This window comes from Lipophrys pholis, assembly GCF_963383615.2.
Source record: "Lipophrys pholis genome assembly, chromosome: 3".
NCBI lineage: Eukaryota > Metazoa > Chordata > Actinopteri > Blenniiformes > Blenniidae > Lipophrys > Lipophrys pholis.
Genome location: NC_137627.1, coordinates 14016973 through 14039216, shown reverse-complemented (window position 1 = coordinate 14039216; position 22244 = coordinate 14016973). Strand labels below are relative to the sequence as shown.

At 40.4% G+C, this 22244-nt stretch overlaps 2 protein-coding genes across 2 annotated transcripts in view; both read left to right on the top strand.

Moving 5' to 3' along the window:
* ppm1lb (protein phosphatase, Mg2+/Mn2+ dependent, 1Lb) overlaps positions 1-16332 on the top strand; it is a 53722-nt gene extending 37390 nt beyond the window's left edge. The window contains exons 2-4 of the mRNA XM_080459962.1: positions 357-573; positions 11328-11489; positions 13682-16332. Of these exons, the coding sequence (XP_080316088.1) occupies positions 357-573; positions 11328-11489; positions 13682-14022 (720 nt within the window). The 3' untranslated portion in view covers positions 14023-16332. The remainder of the gene's footprint in view (positions 1-356; positions 574-11327; positions 11490-13681) is intronic.
* Positions 16333-18303: 1971 nt separating this feature from the next.
* LOC308107779 (ADP-ribosylation factor 6-like) lies at positions 18304-21448 on the top strand. Its single transcript, XM_080460269.1, has 2 exons — positions 18304-18776; positions 20519-21448. Exons 1-2 carry the CDS (start codon positions 18462-18464, stop codon positions 20825-20827), a joined length of 624 nt encoding a protein of 207 aa, XP_080316395.1. The 5' UTR covers positions 18304-18461; the 3' UTR covers positions 20828-21448.
* The last annotated feature ends 796 nt before the right edge of the window (positions 21449-22244 follow it).

Genomic DNA, 22244 nt, shown 5'->3' with positions numbered 1-22244 from the left:
AAACGATAACCCAACAACATCATTTTCACCCTGACGTAACAGGATCTCTCAAGGTTTAGTCATTTAAATTCATGTCTTTTTCAATGAAAATGCGATGTCGTATATTCCTGTAACATGTAATAATTTTTATAAAATTTTTGTACAAATCTGGCTCATTAATCTTTTGAAATTGGCAAAAGAAGTTTAATATTACCATTTCTACTCCTTGATCGTGGCCAGTTTAAAAGGAAAACACACTCATCAACATGTACCATATGTCAGAATTATACTTTGCTAAACATCGAACAGTGTTTCCGACTCGTGTTCATGCGCAGCCATCTAATTCTTTCCTTTCCCCCTCTGCTTGCCATTATCAGGCTGCTGCTGACTTTGCTAAGGCCCACCTGCCAGAGGCTCTGCGCCAGCAGCTACTGGCCTACGAACGGGAGAAAGAGCGAGACAGAGAGAAAGACAAGCAGAAAGATGAGAAAAAGGAGAGAGTTAGCCTCTCCTATCCGTCCATTCTGGAGCAGCAAATATTGACGCTGGACAGAGAAATGCTGGACAAGCTCTCGGCCACTTACAACGAAGCAGGTGTGTATTTGTTTGTTAAGCACAGAAAATGCACGACTTCACGTTATATTTTCAGGTTAAAGTGCAATCCTGTGTTATTACTTCATTTCGTTTTCATTTAACATGAAAACCTATTCTCTGTGGGGCCTTTTTTGATCCAGATCTTACTGTAAACTCATATACTTGTATATATATATATATATATATATATAAACAATAGTTTTACTGACGTTTGCTTAATCTTAGGCTGGATTTTTGAAATTTAAGAACAACAATTAGGAACGACAGACGTCTCATTTCCATTTTTTGGCTGTTTTAAGCGTTTCAGTTGTTTTACCTTTTCAAGCTGGTTTTAGTGCTTTTAACTTTCTTATGCAATCTGAGATGATCATTTTATTCCTTTTTGTCAGTATTAGCTGTTTTAACATTCTCAGCCTCTCGGGCCCCAGTTAGAGCTGCATAATATACTGTCTATCTCAAATGTACAGTTTTAGTATATCAACATGAAGCAGGATATACAGTATCACAAAAGACCTCACTGTTTCAGTTGTTTAGCACTTTTAACAAACCTTTTTCTTGTTTGCTCGTTTCTCTCCATATATCTGACTGGCAGGTAAAGTATCATTGTCTGATGCAGTTGTCTGTCCACCTTGAATGAAGTGCTCTATTTTCCTCAGACTTTTCTTTATTTGGAATTATTCACGTTTACAGTTCTGAAAGTGTGCTTGTGAAAAGCAGTTCAGAGAAAGATCTGACATATGTGCGACAAATTATTGAACCACTTTTTGATAGTATCGGATTTGTCCTACGTTGTAAGATAAGAGTCCTTTTGAAAATAGGATAATAATGCTTATTTACACATAATTGTGTAAAAAGCTACTGGAAGCCAGTACAGATGGGCTGAAGAGCCACATATGGCTCCAGAGCAGCGGGTTGCAGACCCCTGGTGTAGGTGTCCCATTGTCTCATTAGCATATACCGCATATGTGTGTTTGTGTGTGAAGTTCAGTCTGTTTCACTGTGTGACCACAGAAGGAGAGGCCATACAGATAGATTTAAACCACGAGTGTTTTCTCATTACTGGTGCACTTGTAAGAAAGCAGCCAGTTGTTTGCGGCAGTGTTTTTAAATGTCCCCTGTAATGGTGCACACAAACTATTATTTTCTACTCCACTGTTTTCACTTGACAGTTGTTGAATAGTGACTGTCAGCAGCCCAAGGCCTTGCTTATTCAGCTGTTTAAACACAAGTGGATCTTCACAAGGCTTGTAGTAATTATCTCTGGAGGGATATGGGGAGAGAGGGGTAATGCGAGAGAGGGAGAGAGTGATGGATGGAATGAGGTAGAAGAAGGGTCAGGGGGAAGAATGCATGCACTGCAGGGGGACATTTTGCTGGTAAGAGATATACAGCAGAGAGAAATAGGAAACCGGTGTGACAGGCAAAATGAGAGGAGAACAATATACGTGACACAGTATCAAACAGACAAACATTTAAGCATGAGGAGAGTGACTACCTGGAAATAAAGAGTGATGACAATGCACAATATGGACGCACCAAATCAACCTTGGGGGGGAAACAAAGACGGGGCAAGAAATATCAGATCGGAATCAACGTGTAATTCAAAAGCATGTGAGCTGCATTCATAAACATAATTGACTTTCTCTGAGCTTCATAGGAGCGGACATTAGAGGAGGCCAGGAACATATGTTTACACCGCACACTGAATCATTATTGACTTATTGAACATGAAAGAGAGCAGGCTGGAATATAGATTGCAAGATGATTACAAGGGCTAACTGTAGTTACATGCTGCAACCTCAGAAATTCAGCATTCCTGTGGGAAGGGCACCGTTCTTTGTGATGTCCTGATTTAACAAAGGGATCCCAGTTAATTGAATAAATACAGAAGAGAAGGTGGTGCAGTGAGTGTCTTTTGGCTTGAAGAGTAATTAATTATTCAGATACACACCACTTAATCAGAACACACCACTGATGCCTGCCAATTTATCTACCTTACTTATTCACCATTTATTTATATTCAATGTCCATTTATTTGTCCTCCTGCCCACCTCCTAACCACCTACACACCCTGTACATGGTAAATGGACTTCACTTATAAAGCGCTTTTCAGCTGTTCGCATCTTAAATCACATTCCCGTCATTCACACACACATTCACGCACCAATGGAGGCTGCTGCCATGCAAGGCGCTGTCACTCCATTGAGGGCAATTTGAGGTTCAGTGTCTTGCTCATTGGCACTTCTGTATGTGGACAGGTGGACTTGATTTCCTACCTACTCAGTAAAAATGGCTGTGTTGATGTAACACCCATATTGTTAATTTTAACACCACAAAAGTGTCTATATGTGTTAAAGTAACATTTCCTAAAGTGTTAAAAGATTGACACCCATTTTATGTTGAGTTATCACCCGATGTTGTTTATATTCAGTGCTACTGGATGTCACATTAACATTACACTGGTGTTGGTGTTAAAAAGCACTGTTAAAAATAACAGTAGCATAGTGTTATCCTGACAAGATATGGTGTTGGAAAAGTTAATAACTGGGACACTGACAGGTATTAATAGTGATCTATTAATAGTGATCTTCAAACCTGTGACCTTCTCATTGTGAGTCAAGAGCGCTGACCACTGCCCCACTGTGCAACACTGTCTTCACTTTGCTTTCAGACTGACAATAAAGAACTATTCTATTCTATTCTATTCTATAGTTCTGTGCACCGAGTGAAAACAAATGGCTTATTAAAGGAGATTCTCATTTTGCAGCCGTGGCGGGTAGGCCTGGCTGAGTTTGACACCAGCTAATCAACGCTCCAGTTTGACAACATGAAAATATTAAAAGTAACACCAGCAATGTTATTTTATGGCTGTGTGGTGTTAAAGTACCACCAACACTGTTTATTTAACACTGACACCAAACTTTGAACACTGGCATTTTTGCCGTGCACCCTATCCACCTAGTGACCTACCTACCTGCATGCCTTCCTGTCTGCCGCTCTACCAATTTATCAGACCACCTACCGACCTCCGTAGATGACTACCTATCTTTGACTGTGTACAAGATAACTGCTGACCTGTGCATTTAGGTGAAACTTCAAATGTTTCATCATGTGTTTGATGAAAGCTTATAATCAGATTACTGGGGCTGACCAGGATGTTGACTTAAATGAAAGCTGCGCCGACAGTTTACACGTGACTCACGTGTAAAGTTTAGGGTATGAAAGGGCCACTGAGGAAGCCCTTCACCCCGGTGACAGCGATGGGTCGTATGACACACTAATTGTTAAAGAGGATCATTAAAATCTCCAGCTTCAGAGACAGTCTGGGGGCGACAGCTGGCTATTTTCTCTTAGAAATGTGCTTCAGCTGCATTACCTTTTGTTACACTCACTTGGTCTTGAGCCCCACATCCTCTTTTAACCTTATCCTCCTTTCCTTTTGTGCCTCTGCAGCTGCAGATAAGCATCAACTGTCTGATCTATGTTGCTCTCCAAACAGCCACCTCAGTCAATCCGCCGCTCCTGATCCCTCTGGTTTCGTCTGTTCTGAAGCGAACTGTTGCATCCAGGCTCAAAACACTCCTTCCCCTCTTCATCTCTCTATTTTATTTTCTTATCCTTCTATATTTCATCTATCTTTCATTTAGACAGTGCAGCAAGACAGAGCAACACCAAGCTCATAGATGAACTTACAGTCAAGCACCATTACAACAACAAAAAAGCTCCAGTGTCATCTAGTCCCAGTCTTGGACAGTGAGAGATTTAATGTGCTGCAGCATTTGTCCTGGCTCTCCCATCAGCGTCTCAGGGGGATCTGCTGATCAGGTAATTGTTGTGCATTGTTGTTCCTATATCTGATTGAACAATCGCATCATTCGGGGTGTGCAGCTCCCAGCTTTCTGGAGGAATCGGAGCCTAAATTAAACTGGCAGGGAAGGTAGGGTAAGGGAGAATAAAGAGATACACTCTCAAATCAGGTTTCTGTCCGAAGGACAACAGTGTATCAGATTTATTCTCCTGTTCCTTCATTCCTCTGCCGTTTATCTGCGAACATAAGCGCTTGAAAGAAAGATAAGGAATATGTGGCTTTGATACAATGCCCAGGAGCTTAGAGTCTATTATGGAAACAGTCTCCTTAATACGTTGTGGTATTTTGCCTGTGCTCACCTTCATGTATCTGACATGTTTCAGCACAGTTGTGCTTGAGTCCAATAATCATCAGCTAAAGGTAGCAGACACATAATGGAGACCAGGCATGCCATCATGCATAAAGCAATTATGTTCATTCAATAATGGTTAGTTCATCTGAGAGTGGGGACATAAGAAGATAAGGTCAACTTAATATGTGCGTCAATAGTTTGGGGGAAATATTTTTAAGGCACATACACAGCAGCATGAACTCAAAAATCCTCAATGTCAAGCTGACATAAGAAGATAGATATCAAATGCTCACAAATGCTCAACAAATTCAATATTTCAGCAATAAACTCAGGGACCGTCTGTTACTGGTGTCAGATTGTTGATATTGTATTGCAAGAAATTGTGTCAGTGTGAAGTTTGCTGCATCTTCTTCCTCTTGGGACAACACAGTCCGTCTCAAAAGACACCATTTGTCTGTAGTTTCGGACATCCATTTACCTCCGATTGAAAATCCACACTCATTAAGTCCTGGATTATTTGTTTTTTGGGGGCATTTTTAGCAGAACATGATTCCTGTTAGTTGCATCTTCATTGCAAGGAGTCATTTTACTTGCAGTGTTTTCACTCCAGTGTGATTACTTGAAAATGCATTTTATACATTCTCTTCCCCTTCAGCTAAAATGTTTGTTCAGACCAACTATGTTTGCAGCAGTTTGCTTAAAGTCTTTACTGATTCCCTCTTTAGTCTGCTGTTTGTGTGGAGCAAAGCGCAGCGCTGTTTGAACTGTAGTGCCTCCAAATATCAATGCCAGAGATTTGTCTTACGACTCCAGTTGTGTATATAAAGTGATATCCAACTTGTTTTCCACTTTTACGAGTTATCGTCTACATTTAATGACATTAATTGAAAGTGATTGCTGTTCTTTCTGGTGCGTGGTGCCGTGTGGTTCACTCGCTTTCATCGCCGCGTTTAAAGAATAGGCTTCAACGAGGTGTTGCAGACAGCTGGTGTTCACAGCTGTCACATAAATAAAGGGCGTGTAGGTGTAAAATAAGGTAGGTATAAAATGAAAGATTGAAATTGCACGAGGGTTTGTTTTTTGTTTTTTTTCATAGCTGAAAGCCATCAATTAAAAAGTGCCTTGATTATACTGATTCTGTTCATAGCACATCTGATCAGAACATATTGTGTTTTGGTTGCTGCTTTACAGCGTGACCGCCTAAATAATGCAGCCGTCGGTCTCCGCCGAGTCTTTAATGAATTGTAAATGCGCAACATGGGCCCCTGAGTAGAAACATGGGGAAAAGTTCCATGGAATGAAGTCAAAGTGAATATAGGGAGAGAAAAGAGGAGTGAAATTATGTGACTTTAAAATTTTTATATGGTTGCAGCACAGACAAGCGTACACTTTTCCTTCTCTGAAGGTCTTTGACAAGTATTGTCTCAGGCTTCTTACCTTCTGTTTGTGTGTGTGTGTGTGTGTGTGTGTGTGTGTGTGTGTGTGTGTGTGTGTGTGTGTGTGTGTGTGTGTGTGTGTGTGTGTGTGTGTGTGTGTGTGTGTGTGTGTGGGTGTGTCAGCTGGGATTAGCACCGTAAATTACAATAAGTTCAGAAAACATTTTTTATATTACATTTTAGATTTGTGTTTGTACTTACTAAACATTTATTGATATTTTTTATTTTTTTTAAAAAGATTATATAATTAAAAAAAAGATCATAGGTGTTTTATATCCGACAAACAATAAGACAGTTTTTTCTTGATGTTAGTTTTCCTTTAGTATATGAGTGGGAAACACACTTCTCAAACCTCTTAAGCATATATTACTGTATATACCCAAGTATGTCGGGGAAATTCATCGTATTTTGATAGCATAGTTGATATTAGTGTGAGCTGGGCCTGAGAAGATTTTAGTGGCATTCTGGAGCTTGGCGATGGCTGAGTTACAACACCCCACAACCCTACGTTAGATAAGTAGTGCAGAAAATGTATAGATGCACTGACCTTCAATCACTTTAACAGCCAGAGGTAAAATCTTTTTTTTTTTTCTTTTTTTTTTTTAAAGTCTCGCGAAAGCACGAATTGTTATACAGATAAGCGGTCCAGGAGTAGAAAAAAAATGACATTTTTCATCCCCCCAGGGGTGAAATTCGAGGTGTACTCTCCAGCAGCTCACAGTACAATCAGCTGAGAGTCCATAGGTGCAGAAGTACAGACAGGGAATCTGAGGCACAGACAAACTATGACAAGGTAAACAAACTACAAAGCAAGGGAGAAGCGTGGCTGGCAGGAGACATGGACTGGTAACTGACAACACTGACGACTCAGAGGATTCAGGGTTGGACACACACCTGAGATGAGAGGAGAGCTACTGAGAAACACAGCCTGCCACAACATGAAACAACAACACACAAAAAAACATAGAAATGGCTTGAGCATGAGCTTAGAGAATCAAATCAGAACCATAAACAACAAAGTGAGATAACGTATTACAATAGATAGTTGGATTGATAGATTGAGGTACTCCTTACTCCTGTTCTGGACTATTTTTATAGCTACTAACATAATTCATCTACATTTTAAGTGTTGAAGGAAGAGCTGCACTGTGGATCACAGGCAGCAGGTTTTGACAAAGATGGCAAAAGATGAGACAAAATATGCAATATCCTTAGTTTAGCTGTATTTATTTTAATCCCATTTTTGATTATCCACCGTGAATCCCACAGTGTCCCAGCAGTGCAAAGCTAAATTAATGCAGCACTCCTTCAAACCACTTCCTGACCCACATAATTGATTTTGTCGATTTCCCAAATGACCTTACGCAATTACAAGAGACACTTAACTTCAGAGTCCTGTCAGATCAATGTTCCTATGGTTTATGATCAAAGAATGTTCATAAAATGAAGAGGGGGGAAAAAATGGAGAAACAATAGGGTGCTTGTAATTTTAATATTCTCTCAAAAACAAAACAAAAATCGCACAGTGGTGCACGGATGCTGACAGGTATTTTTCAGCGTGGAAAGTAAAAATGGAATATATCAATACATTATGAAAAAAACTAATGCACATGTTTTCAAAGCGAGAGGGTGAGCCTCCCTCAAAGGGTTTGAATGACATTGCCTTCACTAACCCTGACATTTCTCGTGCTTTGTTTTGCACCAAGTTTTAATTTCTGGTTTCAATTGGACTTCCTGATTTTTTTTCTGCATTATAGCATATTGTTAATGCTTGTTCTTACCTAGAGGGAAAAGCACAAATCTTCTCCTTCTAGCTTGATGCTTTCAATTTGAAATGTCTGGTAAGTCCTCATATGTTGTGTATGGCTATAATACTTGACACACTTGTGGTTTTGAGCTAAAGCATATTTTTTAATTCCATTCTCTATTTCCTATTTTAACAAAGTGCATTATTCCCCTGTTGACGAGTCAGAAAAGTTAACGTGAGCCATGCATAGTTGTCAGAGACACTGAAATCACTGTAGATTACATGCTCGGCTACCACTTGGTTCGTTTTCTTTGTAATGCAACCAGGCAAATTATGAATCTGCCATCTTTTACACTGCTTTGTGGAGTTCAGGGTAGCAGGAAGCTGCAGCTGAGCTCACAAAGAGCAAAGGCAGAGTGCAGCCTGTGAAGGTCCTCAGGCCATCAAAGGGCAAACAAAGGGGCAGGCGATCACACACACACACACACACACACACACTCACACCCAAGGACAATATTAGAGTAATCAATTAGCCTCACATGTATGCTTTTTTTTTGGAGAGGAAACTAATGTACCAGACGCCACACAGAAAGGCCCGACCCATTTTCAAAACCACAAAGTTTCAGTGTCGGTGAGGGAGAGCACAGACTCCAGGAGAGAGAGACAACTATTTAGTACAACTGTAGTGTGCTTGTGCAGGACTGCTTTTGTTTTTTTCAGACAAGTCTAGTTTTTCCTGTTTACAAGGAGAAAAAAACAATCCCTAGCTGTTACACCCTCCTGAACCCCCCAGGGGGGGACCTGGCCTACAGTGTTGGGCATTCTGCTTTAAGTGAAGTTTCCTTTATTGATCTTTCTTGGTGGAATTTACACCCGGGGGTCAAGGGGTCAAGGGCCTTGCTCAGGAACCCACAGTGATGATTTGTGAAGTCCACTTCTTTAACCTCCGGGCCCCTATTTCAGCAGTATTTACAACTTCTAGTACTTGAAGCAGCACGCATTCATGCAAGAGGAAATCCATGGAGAGAGCAAAAGCACCAATTCGGCCAGAGTTTGCTAACTTTGAGACAAATGGGAAATGTGCGTCTTGTTACGAATTAGACTGCAGGACTGGAGCCCCACCGAGATGTTAATCTTGTTGGCTTCTTGAAGGTGTGCCTGGCCCAGCTCTGCCAATAATTAGCAGGAGCGCAGAGTGCATGTGGGCCATGGTGTCATTTTAATAGGGAATGCTGAATGTATGCTTGGCATGGTCGGGCTAATTGGTGAGGTTGTGCACCTCAGTCCATTATCTCGATCACCATGGGAACCAGATAAGAGTAATTAGCTGGACAACCTGGCGCGGCACAGCGGCAGCTATAGGCAGCGCAGGATTAGGGATGCATGCAATGATGAAACTAATAGAAATTGATTTTTTTCCACTAACTCAATAGAAGATTTAGCGAGTCATTTACAATTAGGCGACATCCATTTCAGCTTCATTCATGCTGTTCACACTTCCAGCTGGTGTTCTTTGTCATAGTTACTATCTTTTTTTGTACATTTCATTACTTTTTTTTTTTTACCCAAAGCTGTGATTGAGAATAATAAAGCCATTGTCCTCTTGAGAAGTAATCTCCTGTCTCTGTCTTTCATAATTCACAAGACTTTTTTGCCAGCGTTCCACTCTTACTTTCACTTTTCATTTAATGTGCTTCTTTCTCTCACATGTCCTCCATGGGGACGGGATAGAGGACAGAGTATCTGTGGGCCAAATAGAAGGACCCTTCACAGGAGAGATGGATTCATCTTGCTCATTTCAATGTGAAACACCTGAGACGTAAACCGCCGGTCGTACCAAGATGTGAAACTTTAGAGGAATATTTTGCATGTCTTCCTTGCGAATTCCTGTGATGGCATTTAAACCGGCTTAGTTTTAGTCTTTCCTCTGTCGCCTGAGGCCATCTTCACTCTAAAATCCTTGGTGTGACTCCACTGTATGTTGCACATAGCTCCCCCTGTGTACCCTGCCTCTCTGTCCGGGTGGTCCTGACCAGTAGCACCCTCTGCTTTCTTCTCTTTCTTTACCCCATCTCGCCTGTTCCTCTGTCTCTTTCTCTCTCTGCAGTTTTTTTTTTTTTTTTTTCTTTACTCTGTGTGAGCAGATGGCCAAACAGGCAGATCTGTTCTTTCTCTACAGGACTTTGGATCTCATACAATAGGCCTCAGATCCCAAGTCTACACTCTGTTCTGCCTGGCTGGGAAGCTAAACAAAGAGAGGAAGGAGAGGCAGAAATAAAAGCATTTTGGAAAGTGATACGAGGACGAAAAGTTACTTCAAAGACTTTCTTGCATTGTGAGCCTTTGGCTTCACATGTTTCACCTCATACATGATGGACGGGTGTGTTTAGGACGGGGGGTTTCTCAGATGATGTCTCATAGAAACAGAAAGGATCATTCCCAGGTTTGAGGTTGTTGATTATCTGAAAAAATAAATTGTTTTTCTCATGTTTTTCCACTTTTGTTTGTTCCACAAAATGTCCTTCTTTTCTCTGTGTAAAGCAGGGACAAATTTCTGTTGTCTCATTCTACACCTCCAATTGTTCATTAACTCTGCTTAGAAATACACATCTCCTCTGTACATCCAGTGTGGCTGCATCCAGTGTGGCTGGATACTGAATGTTTCAGTTTAATGTGGAACGCACCACTTTGACATTGAAGTTTTCAAACAAAAAAATATGTATAAATATGTAGAGATCCAGTAGCACTCCAACGCCATTCCAAGGTGTCTATAGTAGATTCTCGTAGTCAGATTTTAGCTTATTTCAAATACTTGATTAGTATTTATTTATTTATTTATCTGTTCCTACCCATTATTCATTATTATTTAATTGCCTGGCTTTTCAGCATCTATGTGGATTCCTACCTCAATAAGACACTATCACATAGGAAAACAGTTCATTTGTGCTTAATCAGGTATTTATAACGAGACAGGAGAGAGAGACTTGACCGGAGTCAAAAAGTTGCTACATGGCTGAAAGTAACACCAGATGACACTGACAATGCAGCAGACTGAGACACTTGCAGTTGATTTACTTACACTTGATTTATTCACTTTACATTTCATGGCCTGTGCTTATTGCCTACTTGAAATATTTAGTACTTGTTCTGTTCTTTACACTGGTAATGGCACTTTTGTTTCTTGAGGAATGAGTGTGCCCCATAAATAGGTGTCTGTGTCTGTCTGACAGCAGCTCCGCGCCGTTTGTCTAGATGGGAATATCTCATCAACTATTTAATAGATTTATTTATTTATTTTTTCGTTTTTTATCATCCCCAAAGGATCATGACCATAAAGCGTGGTGGTGTTGACATGTCCACTATTACCGATTCTCATCTGCTTCCTTCTCGCTTGTCCTCCGCCTGTTTCAGGTACCACATGTCTGGTGGCCTTGCTGTCTGATAAGGAGCTGACGGTGGCGAATGTTGGCGACTCTCGAGGAGTTCTATGCGATAAAGACGGCAACGCCGTCCCTTTATCGCATGACCACAAACCCTACCAGCTCAAGGAACGCAAGAGAATCAAGAAAGCTGGTGAGAAAACAGCTGCACTCTCCATGTAGACCGCCACACTTTATTCGACTCTGAGCGTCAGAGTGAGGCTTCAGTTAAAGGTTGGGGGAACATCAAAACTCAGATTGCCATGAAAGCGCAAAATAAGTCTTCTTATGATCAAAGCTAAGAAGCATTATCCTCTTCTTTTTTTTTTCACACATCTTGTGTCTCTGGCTGACATCAAACCCGACTGCCTGATACCACAATCTGCTTCTGAAGCAGCATGTTATCAAATGCAGCCAGACAGTGCACAGTGTTTAAGGTGTATTTGTAGGCATAATTCATCCTTCAACCTCCTCTGCATAGTCTGAGAGTTTGTTGGCAGAGTCCCAGATTAGTCAATGTCAGCACAGCCCACCATCTCCATCTAATGGCCTAATTGGGTACTAAAAGCAAACCTCTCGCGTTACAACATGCAGTAGTTGCATGTTGATGTTAAATTATTAATGTGACGTGTTATGATGCTACAGATGATAAGATCTTCTGCGGGTTTTTATTAGGAAGTGAAAAGAGCTTTCGCTCTGGTACAGAAACCACTGTTGCACAACAAATGATCTCATTTAACTTTGGTTTTCATCTTTCTCTATGAAACATCCTTGATACCAAGTGTTTCCCTTAATGGAGCTGATGATCCTCATTAGATGTTGCATTGCCTTACTGCAATGATTTATGCATTTAACAAGGTACATATAAATCTTATTGCACAGAAAATAAACAAAAACATCCATCTATCCGTCTTTTATACCACTTAAGCTTTCTCTGGGTTTTAGACCTGGAGCCCATCCCAGCTGACTGAGCAATTCCGAGGTACGCCCTGGGCAGGACGTCAGCCCATCACAGAGTCGACACAGTCAGACAGACAGATGCATTTACACCAAACAGTAACTTAGAGTCACCAGGCACCCTCAAATACATGCTGAACATGCAAACTCTACGCAGACAGGCCCCCACGCCCCACCTGGACTCGACTCAGAGACAGTCTCAGATCAGAGGGGAAAAAATGACTGGAATAACCATTTGGAAGTAAAATACAAAAAAAAAAGTTTACATTGGTATCAAATCCAAGTCAAAAGTTGTAAAATTGCAAAGACTGCAAGGATTGACTCCTGCTCCACCCAAACCTGAACTGGATGAAATAGATATTTTCAATGAATGGATAAGACTAATATTTACTATTGAGTTTTGCCTTAAAATGTGTATATTAACTAATTTTCTGTGTTTTCTTTTTAAAGTTATCAAAATTATTTTCATATTTTATATTGTGTTAAAAGACTCTCTGACTTTCAGAATTTCACCGATTTGTCCAAACACTCACTCATTTACCATTACGCCACAGTGCAAAAGCATCGGCTGGGCTCGGCTCCAGGACCCTCAGTGGGATGAATCGGTATTTAATAAGAACAATGAAATACACGTGAGGTTAGAAATGTTAGTAATCGTTATTACGTTCACAGTACTTTGCTTCCTCGGCCGTTAAAGGCTGAGTTTAGTGTAATGTCACACTTCCGGAAAGGGAGCAGTTAACTTGGAATGTCATCATTTGTTCTTATTTGTGATTTCTACATAACATTTACTGACACTAAAACAACAGTAGAAACTAATAAGCCGATTTTCCGACTTCTTCCGGAAACCTGAGGACTCATTTATTCTCGTAAAGCCCTGAACTCCTCAACCCCATTTTCTTTTTTTTCTTTTTTGTTTTGTAAATGCTACTCAGTTGGGACTGAAGAGGCATCCTGACCTAGTATGGAAGTCGGCATCTTATCTTGTCATTTTCAATATAATTCTCTGCCTGCTATTCTGCTGAAGCCTCAGAGGACACGCAGCTGTTCTCGCAGGATGTAACATGAATTGAAACACATCCAACATAAACAGTTTGGTCTGTGAGACTGATGACAAGCACAGAGGGAGTGAAAACATGTCAGTGGCAAGGATGCATTTTATAATAAAGTTTAACGCAGTGGTTTCAAAGTTGAAGAAAGTGAGCAAACATGTCCTACAAACGTTTCTAACTTCAGTGGGCATCAGAAACAGTAGTTTCTCTGCTCCTCCTCTAACTTTTGACCTCCCATCCGCATTATTGTCATTCTTCTTCACATTCCTTCTCATACGTCCCATCCCATTTCTCATGGTCCTTCTTTTCCTCCTCTCTCCATCCCCCCCCCTCTCAGGTGGTTTCATCAGTTTCAATGGTTCATGGCGCGTCCAGGGCATCTTGGCCATGTCCCGCTCTCTGGGGGATTACCCTCTGAAAAACCTCAACGTGATCATCCCCGATCCCGACATCATGTCCTTCGACCTGAACAAGCTGCAGCCCCAGTTCATGATCCTGGCTTCGGACGGCCTGTGGGACACCTTCAGCAACGACGAGGCCGTCCGCTTCATCAGGGAACGACTGGATGAGCCGCACTTCGGCGCTAAGAGCATCGTCCTGCAGTCCTACTACCGCGGCTGCCCTGACAACATCACCGTTATGGTGGTCAAGTTCAAGAGCAAGTCCGGAGAAAAGTAGATTTGCTGTTTGCCAAGCACAGTATCTGTAATATGTCTGAACAGAAGTAAGGCTTAAAACACAGAAAATGTAAAAAAAATAAATAGATAAATTTAAAAAAAAAATGCTTTTGGAGCAAGAAGAATTTCTATCACAGATATTTTCAGCAATTTGCCGCTCAGTGCATCAAACATGTCTTTAGTTTAAGCTTGGCCATATTGATGTGTACCGCTGTGTGTGTGTGTGTGTGTGTGTGTGTGTGTGTGTGTGTGGGGGGGTGTGTGTGTGTGTCTTGCAGTAGAGGTCTACTGTCTACTTCACTTGCTGGGGCCCTCATGACATTCTACATGTATTTAAGGTTAAAGTTAAGGTTTCTGGGCTGAGGTTACATTTGAGATTAGCTTCAGTCACTTGACTGTCATGGTTACTTTTTAGTGTGAGGCAGTGGGTTTAGAAATGTGGGGGACGAACTAAGGGGCACCAGAGAGCTTCAGGGAAGTCAGCAGGATAAATAATATATGTTAAATTCCATATTTCCACAGTAATACTATTAATCATTTTAATCAAACACACATTTTAGTCCAATGTGATTGAATTCATGTCAGGGGACAGGGGGATCTGTGTGTGTGTCTGTCTGTCTGTCTGTTTGTCTCTGTCTCACCTCAAGTTTGCATGTGACTAATCGAGAGTTGAGACAAGGACAAATGTGTTTGTGTTGAACCTGCACACAGCTGTCACATCAAAAATCACCTCATCATCCTTATTGACACATTTAAAGAATAGCATGGAGTTTCATCTCCATCATATTTCTTTCACTTGTCTTTGTGACCACTGAATTTATATTTTTGTTTTTTTAACTCTTAACTGTAAGACAAAAATAATGAAAGATACTGTCACAATGGCAGTTTATTAAAAAAAAATTCTTGTTTCGGGCGCATTTCACGACTGTGAATCCTGGGTAGTAATTCACATTCATACACCATTGACACGTAATTATAAGCCTGTGCTACTTATATTACCATTCATATTGTACAGCAATAGAAATGACTATGTTGTTTAATCACACTTGCTGGACTCGAAAAACCTTGATGTAAGAATGGATGTTTTGTGTTGAGTTCACCCGTTTCTATGACTTTATTTGTAAAGTGTTTTCTTTCTTTCTTCTTTTTTTAATAACATTCTCTGCTTTGTTGAAGTCTTGCGTTTGTTTTGATCAGGTTTTTTTCTTTTCATTCTGAGACTTGGTAATAACCTGCTCTACCAGTCTGTTCAGACCCATCTCATCAGAATTTATCTTAACTACTACTACTAATGTTAGACCTGTTGGATAATATTGTAGCTTGTCATTGTGAAATGAAATATCCCTTTAAATTAATATATCCTTCCGGATAATAATAGAGTTAAAATGTCATGTCTCAGCCTGACTAACTGCTATTAATTAGCTCAAGAGGTCTGCCTCGTGTTATCTAATGTAATAACTCTGGTACCTTAAACGTGTAAGAAGAAAGTTAATTAGTTAAAAGATTTGTTAACGCATCAGATAATTGAAATAACAACTTGATCTTTAATAAGATAACAAGATTAAGCCATCTATGTCTGGTTTTTTTTTGTACCCTTTTAAAACTGTTGTTTCCTAAGATATTGACAAGCTATCCATTTTTGGGACTTTTCTTACATTATAATTATTTTTTTACTGTCCGACTGAGAAATGAAAATACTGACACTTGACAAATAACAGTTATATCCTCATCTTTTAACATCATCCTCACAGGGAAAAGAAATCCTTCATCTTAATCCAGGAATCCACATGCTCTTTGGTTTTTCTGAGCTGTATCTTAAAATATAACAGGCCTTTGAATGAGATGAGTTATTGTTGCCTTATTTTTTAAAGCTGTTTATTTCCTGTTCTGAAATCTGCTGCCGGAACTCGCTCTCCGTTTGTTGATGTGATGCAGTCGACCATGCCATGCACAATGCACGACCTCGGTGTCATACCTTGTTAATTCAATTGTAGGATAGCATTGTGTGAGAAAATGTCTCCACGAGACATGAACCTGTAAGATGAATGTACATACTGTCCTAATGTTAGTATCACGCCTCCATTGTTTAATAAAGCAATGCGCCTGTTCCTGAATCCTTTAACTTCAGAGAAATATAGCAGATTAAACTGTTTGTGCTTTTTAAGTTCACATTCTTCCTCGATAATGTACGTGTCAGAATGTTTATGTGGCATTTGTACTTGTTTTTGTTGACTTTAATAATGAAATAAAAAGTCTGAAATTTTAAAATGTAAATCACAAAGGTAACATTAAAATGATAAATGATAATGTCATTTTTGTGTCTTCTTTTAATCAACATCAGTAGTGATCATCTCTGTATCCCTGGAAATTATAACATCAGCATCTAATGGCACGAGATAGAAAAAAAACTCCTTGTTACCAGAAGGAAAGTTTCACCAGATCCAGACTCCAGAGCTGGTGGTTCTGCTTTTACTTGTGGAGGTTAGAGTGAGAAAGAAATATGCTGAAGACCGGCAAATATACAAGATGATATCAGACAACAAAAACAATCCAGACTTTGCAGACTTGATGTGTGTAGGAGGTACAACTTCCAATACCGCCGTCAAATATTCTGCAGAAATGTACAGGGAGAAGAGTGACACATGAAGTTATTGGTGGAAAGAAGGAAGAGACTTTGTACAGCGACGAAGGTCTCCTCTCTATGTGCCAGAGTGTCCTTGGGCAAGATACTGAACCCTGAGTTTTTTTTCCCTAACTGATAACAACCACCTTGCATGGGAGCCGTCGCCATTAGTGTGTGTTAGTGTGTGTGTGTGTGTGTGTGTGTGTGTGTGTGTGGAGGTAAATGTGACAGGTCACGTAAAGCACTTTGAAACTGCAGTCGTGGTAAAGGTGCATATCACTAGTCTATTGTCTGTAATATTCCAAAAAGAATATTACAGTTATTTCCCTAAAACTACTAAATGTGGACAGAAAAACCCAAAAGAATTCTTCTTTGGTTAAGATGGCTCGTATTGTCTCTTACAGATATCTACACAATACAATTAGCTGTATTAAATCTAAAGTTGCATCAGCTGCTCATACCAAGAAGATGAACTCTTAAAAGCAGTCAAATATAGCACGATATATAAGTGTCATAAGAATAAACAGCATCCCAACGTCCTCCAGGCCTGGGGTCTGACAACAACCCTTGGTGGGTTTTCTGTTGTTTATTTATGAGTGCTTTCACGTTTAGGGTCATTTTCATGCTGCATAACCAAACTGCAAAATTATCTTTGGCTGACAGTCACCTTGACATAATTTGATAGAATACCACAATGAATATATGAATTATTCAGTAAGTTATGTGGTTCTTTTCCTTCGCCCTGGCACTCCCTCTTAGTGCCTTTTTCACGCCATAGTTTGTACTGTGGGTTCTGTCCCAGTAATTCTACACTTGTTTCATTAGTTGAAAGCAGCCAATCCTGTCATTTTATGCTGCTCAGTTTTCTCTATAACTTTTGGTAACCTCATTATCAGGAGAGCTTCCCTATTCCAGAGACTCCTTGAACCTCCGAGACGCTGCATTGTACTTCCAACGAGAGAATCTACAGGACTAAGCTATTTTCAGTTGTGGACAGTTCATCCATCAAATCCCATCTCCTCAATGGGATTTAAACTTTACTTGGATCTGACTCCATTCAGCTCTTTCTGGAATCATTAGCCTGGAGATTTAATGACTTTTTCCTCTCTGCACTATAAACATTTATTCACTGTGACTTGTTTTTCAAACAAGGGTACACACATAACAAGGGAGACGTTAGTCGGTCGGTTGGTCGGTTGATTGATCGATTGATTGGTCAGTCTTTCAGTCAGTTGGTTGGGTGACAAATGGATGATTGGATGGACTATTAAAGGACTTGTTGGTTCGTTGGTTCGCTCATTCTCATTTCAGATGACTGACAGACTCTCAAAAATGTTTATGTTGACAGATTTCAGGAAGTTGTGCGTACAGCTTGGCTTTAATCTAAAGATAACACCACACACACATCATTTATCAGCCGGGGCACCCAGAAGGTAGCAGAGGCGTCATCGCTGTGAGCGTCCAGCCAGGAAGAAACACAAGCTTCCTGTCTGGACCTCCTGGGGACTGAGATGATCCGAGCCAGGTGTGATGTGAGTCAAGGCACTGTGTGGTGGTAACCAGAGACCCGCATGTTTTCCCTTTTAGTTGCATCGTCACTCGGGGTATAAATAGCTTTCCTGAAAGCTGCGCAGAGACCGGCGGAATCCTGTCACAACAGAGGGGAGGGGTCACTTGGTCTTCATAAGCGACCAAACATACAAAGCTCTCAAAGCACTGAAACAGCCACTGTGTGCAGACTGCAAAAGTTTTCACGGCAACCCAAGAAGAGGAGGCCATACTTCTGTGGATCGAGACACAAGTTGGGCTCCCGGGACATGGGCATGCATGTATCCAAGCCTCGGAAACAGGCACAGGTAGTGATGCTGGGCCTGGACGGCTCGGGAAAAACCACCCTGCTCTACAAACTCAAGTACAACGAGAGCGTGGTGACGGTGCCCACCGTGGGTTTCAATGTGGAGACGCTGGACACGGACAGGAGCAGCCCGGGACTCACGGTGTGGGACGTGGGCGGCCAGAGGAAGATGAGGCCCCACTGGAAGCATCACTACTCGGACACGGCCGGGCTGGTCTTTGTGGTGGACAGCTGCGATCAGAGGAGGCTGGACGAGGCACGCAAGGAACTCAACCGGGTAACATAAAAACAGTTCATTTCTATTAATACTTCAGCGTCCTGTATTTGGATAAACTGTTAATGGACTCATTCACACAGAGGTCTTCTGTGGCCATCACTAGTGGTATATGGCTTTTTTTTTTTTTTTTTACATTCATCGTCAATGGAAACTCACTTTCTTACAATTGGAGTCATTGCAGATAGTTTTCAAGCCACACTACACTACAAAGTTGCAGCTTAAGGTTTCCTGTAATGAGAAGTCTACTGTGGAGAACATTTGCTTATGAATATAGTTTTCCAAAGTGGCACATCTTACAGTAAATTATCTTTGTATAAAAATCCCCCCAGAAACAGATTATTACCCAAAACTGAATATTTTTTTAACATTAAAATAAAAAATAAAAAAATATATACAGGAGTTTTAAAACTATATCTGCAAAAGTAAATAAATTGTAAAACTGTTTTGATAGATTAATCTAATTTAAATTTTAGGAAAGAAAGTACTGTAAAAAAAACAACTAAAAATAGATGCAGCCTCAATTGCTATTGCTCAGTGCCAAGACAAAAATGAAGAAGATTCAGAATATCAAGTCATCCATCAAACTTCTCTACTTCTTAATCCAGTTCAGGGATGTGGGGCTGGATCTGTTCCCAGCTGACAAGGCAAAGGCAGAGTGCAGCCTAAACAGGGCACACACACATGCACATTCACCCATACAGGTAATTTAGAGAATAGATGCATCAGCTTCAAAAGCATGCTTCTGTCAGAGAAAAGAAAAAAATAAAGAAAAAATAATCAAAACCGTGACTTGAACAGCTTGCGAACATTCTCCTGAGAAAAGAGTAATAATAACTAAACCTCTGAGCAGCACTCCAGAATATTGATGTCAAAAAAAACCAAAAACTTTTTTACACTAACTCGCATTAATCAAACAAAAGAGCAACAGAAATATTTGCCTGTGTCTGGTACTGACGGACTGATGAAGATGTGCAAGTCATCTTGAAACACAAACATCAAGTTAAGGTAACTGGCCAGGCTCCGGAGAGAAAAGGCACAGAGGCCTCATAGGTGGGCTTATATGGAGCAATAAGCTCAGGGTTTTCAAATCTCATGAATGAGCCAAGAAATGTAGAGCTTATTGGAATACCCATTCACAATATCTTACTTGCAGGTTTCCATTTATATTCTGTGGTCAACTGATTCCTGCCCGACCACAAATGACACATCTTTATAGAAATACTGTAAAAGAAACTAACAAAAACAAAAGGAGGCTAATAATTATTACACATTCAACTGAAACAGTTTTTAAACACTTTCAACTATTCATCAGTTGTTTCAGCAGCACTTACAAATACTTCATTAAAAGTCAGTGTCAAATGGTCAGGGTTTCACAGATGAAATTGAAAAATATCATATAAATGTCTTTGTAAGTTATTTTACACTTCTTTACAAAGAGGGTTTAAGTTGTTAAAATTCCAATTGTGTGTGTTTATATATATAAACTTTATCTGTCAAGAAAGTGATCATTCTTTCACAAAAGATTTGAAATATCTCCCTTTTTATGAAATACATCCGAAATGTATGGAAGTTTATCATTTTTAATTAAATTATGGGCAATATACACTTTTCCATGAATTTTTTTCAAGTTCAAGATGCATCTGTAAACTCATAGCAATGGTTATTTAAACATAATAAATCAACTGATTGATATCCGCAGTACTTTTACCTTTGAAAAAATTAACTTGTCCTCCATGTTTCAGGTGCTGCGGTACGAGAGTCTGAGAGGAGTTCCTCTGGTGGTCCTTGCCAACAAGCAGGACCTGCCGGGGGCTTTAAACCCAGAAGAACTCTGTGAGAAACTGGATTTGATGAGACTGTGCGACAGCAGAGGCTGGTTCGTCCAGCCCTGCTCAGCCACCACAGGGATGGGTCTGGAGGAGGGATTCAGGAGAATGGTGTACCTTATGAAGACGCCACTGAAACAGACTCAAGAGGACATTAAAGTTAAAATGAGGTCCAAAGGCTTCAGTATCACAGCTATGAAACAAATGTTGGTCTGTGGCAGCTGAGGGATGGTTTGTTTAGTGTTTACACAGGATGGGAATTTTTTCTGACCGTCTGTGCAGTGAATGGCTCAGCTGAAGGACCTCTGAGGTCACAGGATGACGCTTACACAGAGATTTGTGTTTGGATGATGATGATAAACAAGGATTCTGAGAGAAGTCTTGGATTATCGCGGAAGTTTTGAGGAAACAGTCACAGGCTGTCATGAGCCGCAGCAGCAGGAGGACACATCTGAGACATAGAAGCCTGACAGTCTTCACACTGTACAAGGAAATGATTCCTGCTGCTCTTTTAATGTACTTTCTGAAATAAAAACTGTGCATTTTTGTATTTTCTTTATTTGATATTTAAAATCCCTTTATTAAATGATCAATTTACTACTGCTTTCCACTATTTTGTAATAGGTTTTATTTATTTGGAGTGACACTGCCAGTGTGGTCACATGAGATGTTAACGTGTGCGGCAATTCTTCAGCAGTACAAACGTCTTTAAATCATAAATACTTGTATAATGCACTATGATACTCTGCACAATATTATCAGATATGTCTTCATGTGAATGTCAATGCTCTTCCAGCAATGTTTGGTTTATTTATTGCACATGATTAAATAAAGTATCTGGAACATAAGAAGTGTTTATTCCTCTTGAGTTTCTCTATTTAAAACTTGCATGCAAATTTCCTCAAATGTAGTTGATGCTCTGGGGGACTCGTGAGCAAGCAATGGCGCAGGCTATATTTTTCATCAGCTCTTCTGAAATCTGATTAAAATGTTTTACTTAGGTGTGTTATTAAGGCCTGGAAATGCAGTGTAGTATTGGTTAGTTTCTCTTTACATCAGTTTAGTCTGAGTTTTATGGCCAACAATCTGTGAAAATACATATTCACTGGACGATCCTTCATTTCAGGGCCTAAAGCCTTCAGCCAAAGTGCCCCGTCAGCAACAAAATATTAAGGATCTCTTGGCTTGAATGATTATTTTAAATTGTGAGCTTACAGAGCCAGCAGGGATTCAGAGCCAGCATTAGTACTCCAGACATGGTGTTTGTACTCAAACAGCTCCAGGGGAAGTGTTGGGAGCAGAACAAGGGGCTCTATGTCATGTTTGTTGACCTGTCCATCCAAAGTGTTCAATGGCGTGAATTAGAAGGGACTGTGTCAGTTCGTGAAATAACTCCGCTGTTCCCAAAAGTTCCTCAACATGATCACCCTGCCTAATGAAAACCAGCATGGTCAGGGCAGATTGAGAGGCAACTTTTGACAGTCAGTAGTCTTCCCTTACACACCATGACACCAACAGGGCTGTGTTTCTCTTTAAGAGCACCCATGGAACCGCCATCAAAGCAAAACTACTGCACCAAACCACAGTCTGACCTTCACCTGTCAGCACAGCAGCAGGGTCTGCTGATCCCACATCCGCTTGT

What these genes read in the sequence shown, in the direction of transcription:
- LOC308107779 (XM_080460269.1), top strand. Translation starts at nt 18,462, where the DNA reads ATGGGCATGCATGTATCCAAGCCTCGGAAACAGGCACAGGTAGTGATG. An exon ending in CACGCAAGGAACTCAACCGG is followed by an intron (nt 18,777 to 20,518) that starts GTAACATAAAAA and finishes TCCATGTTTCAG; the next exon opens with GTGCTGCGGTACGAGAGTCT.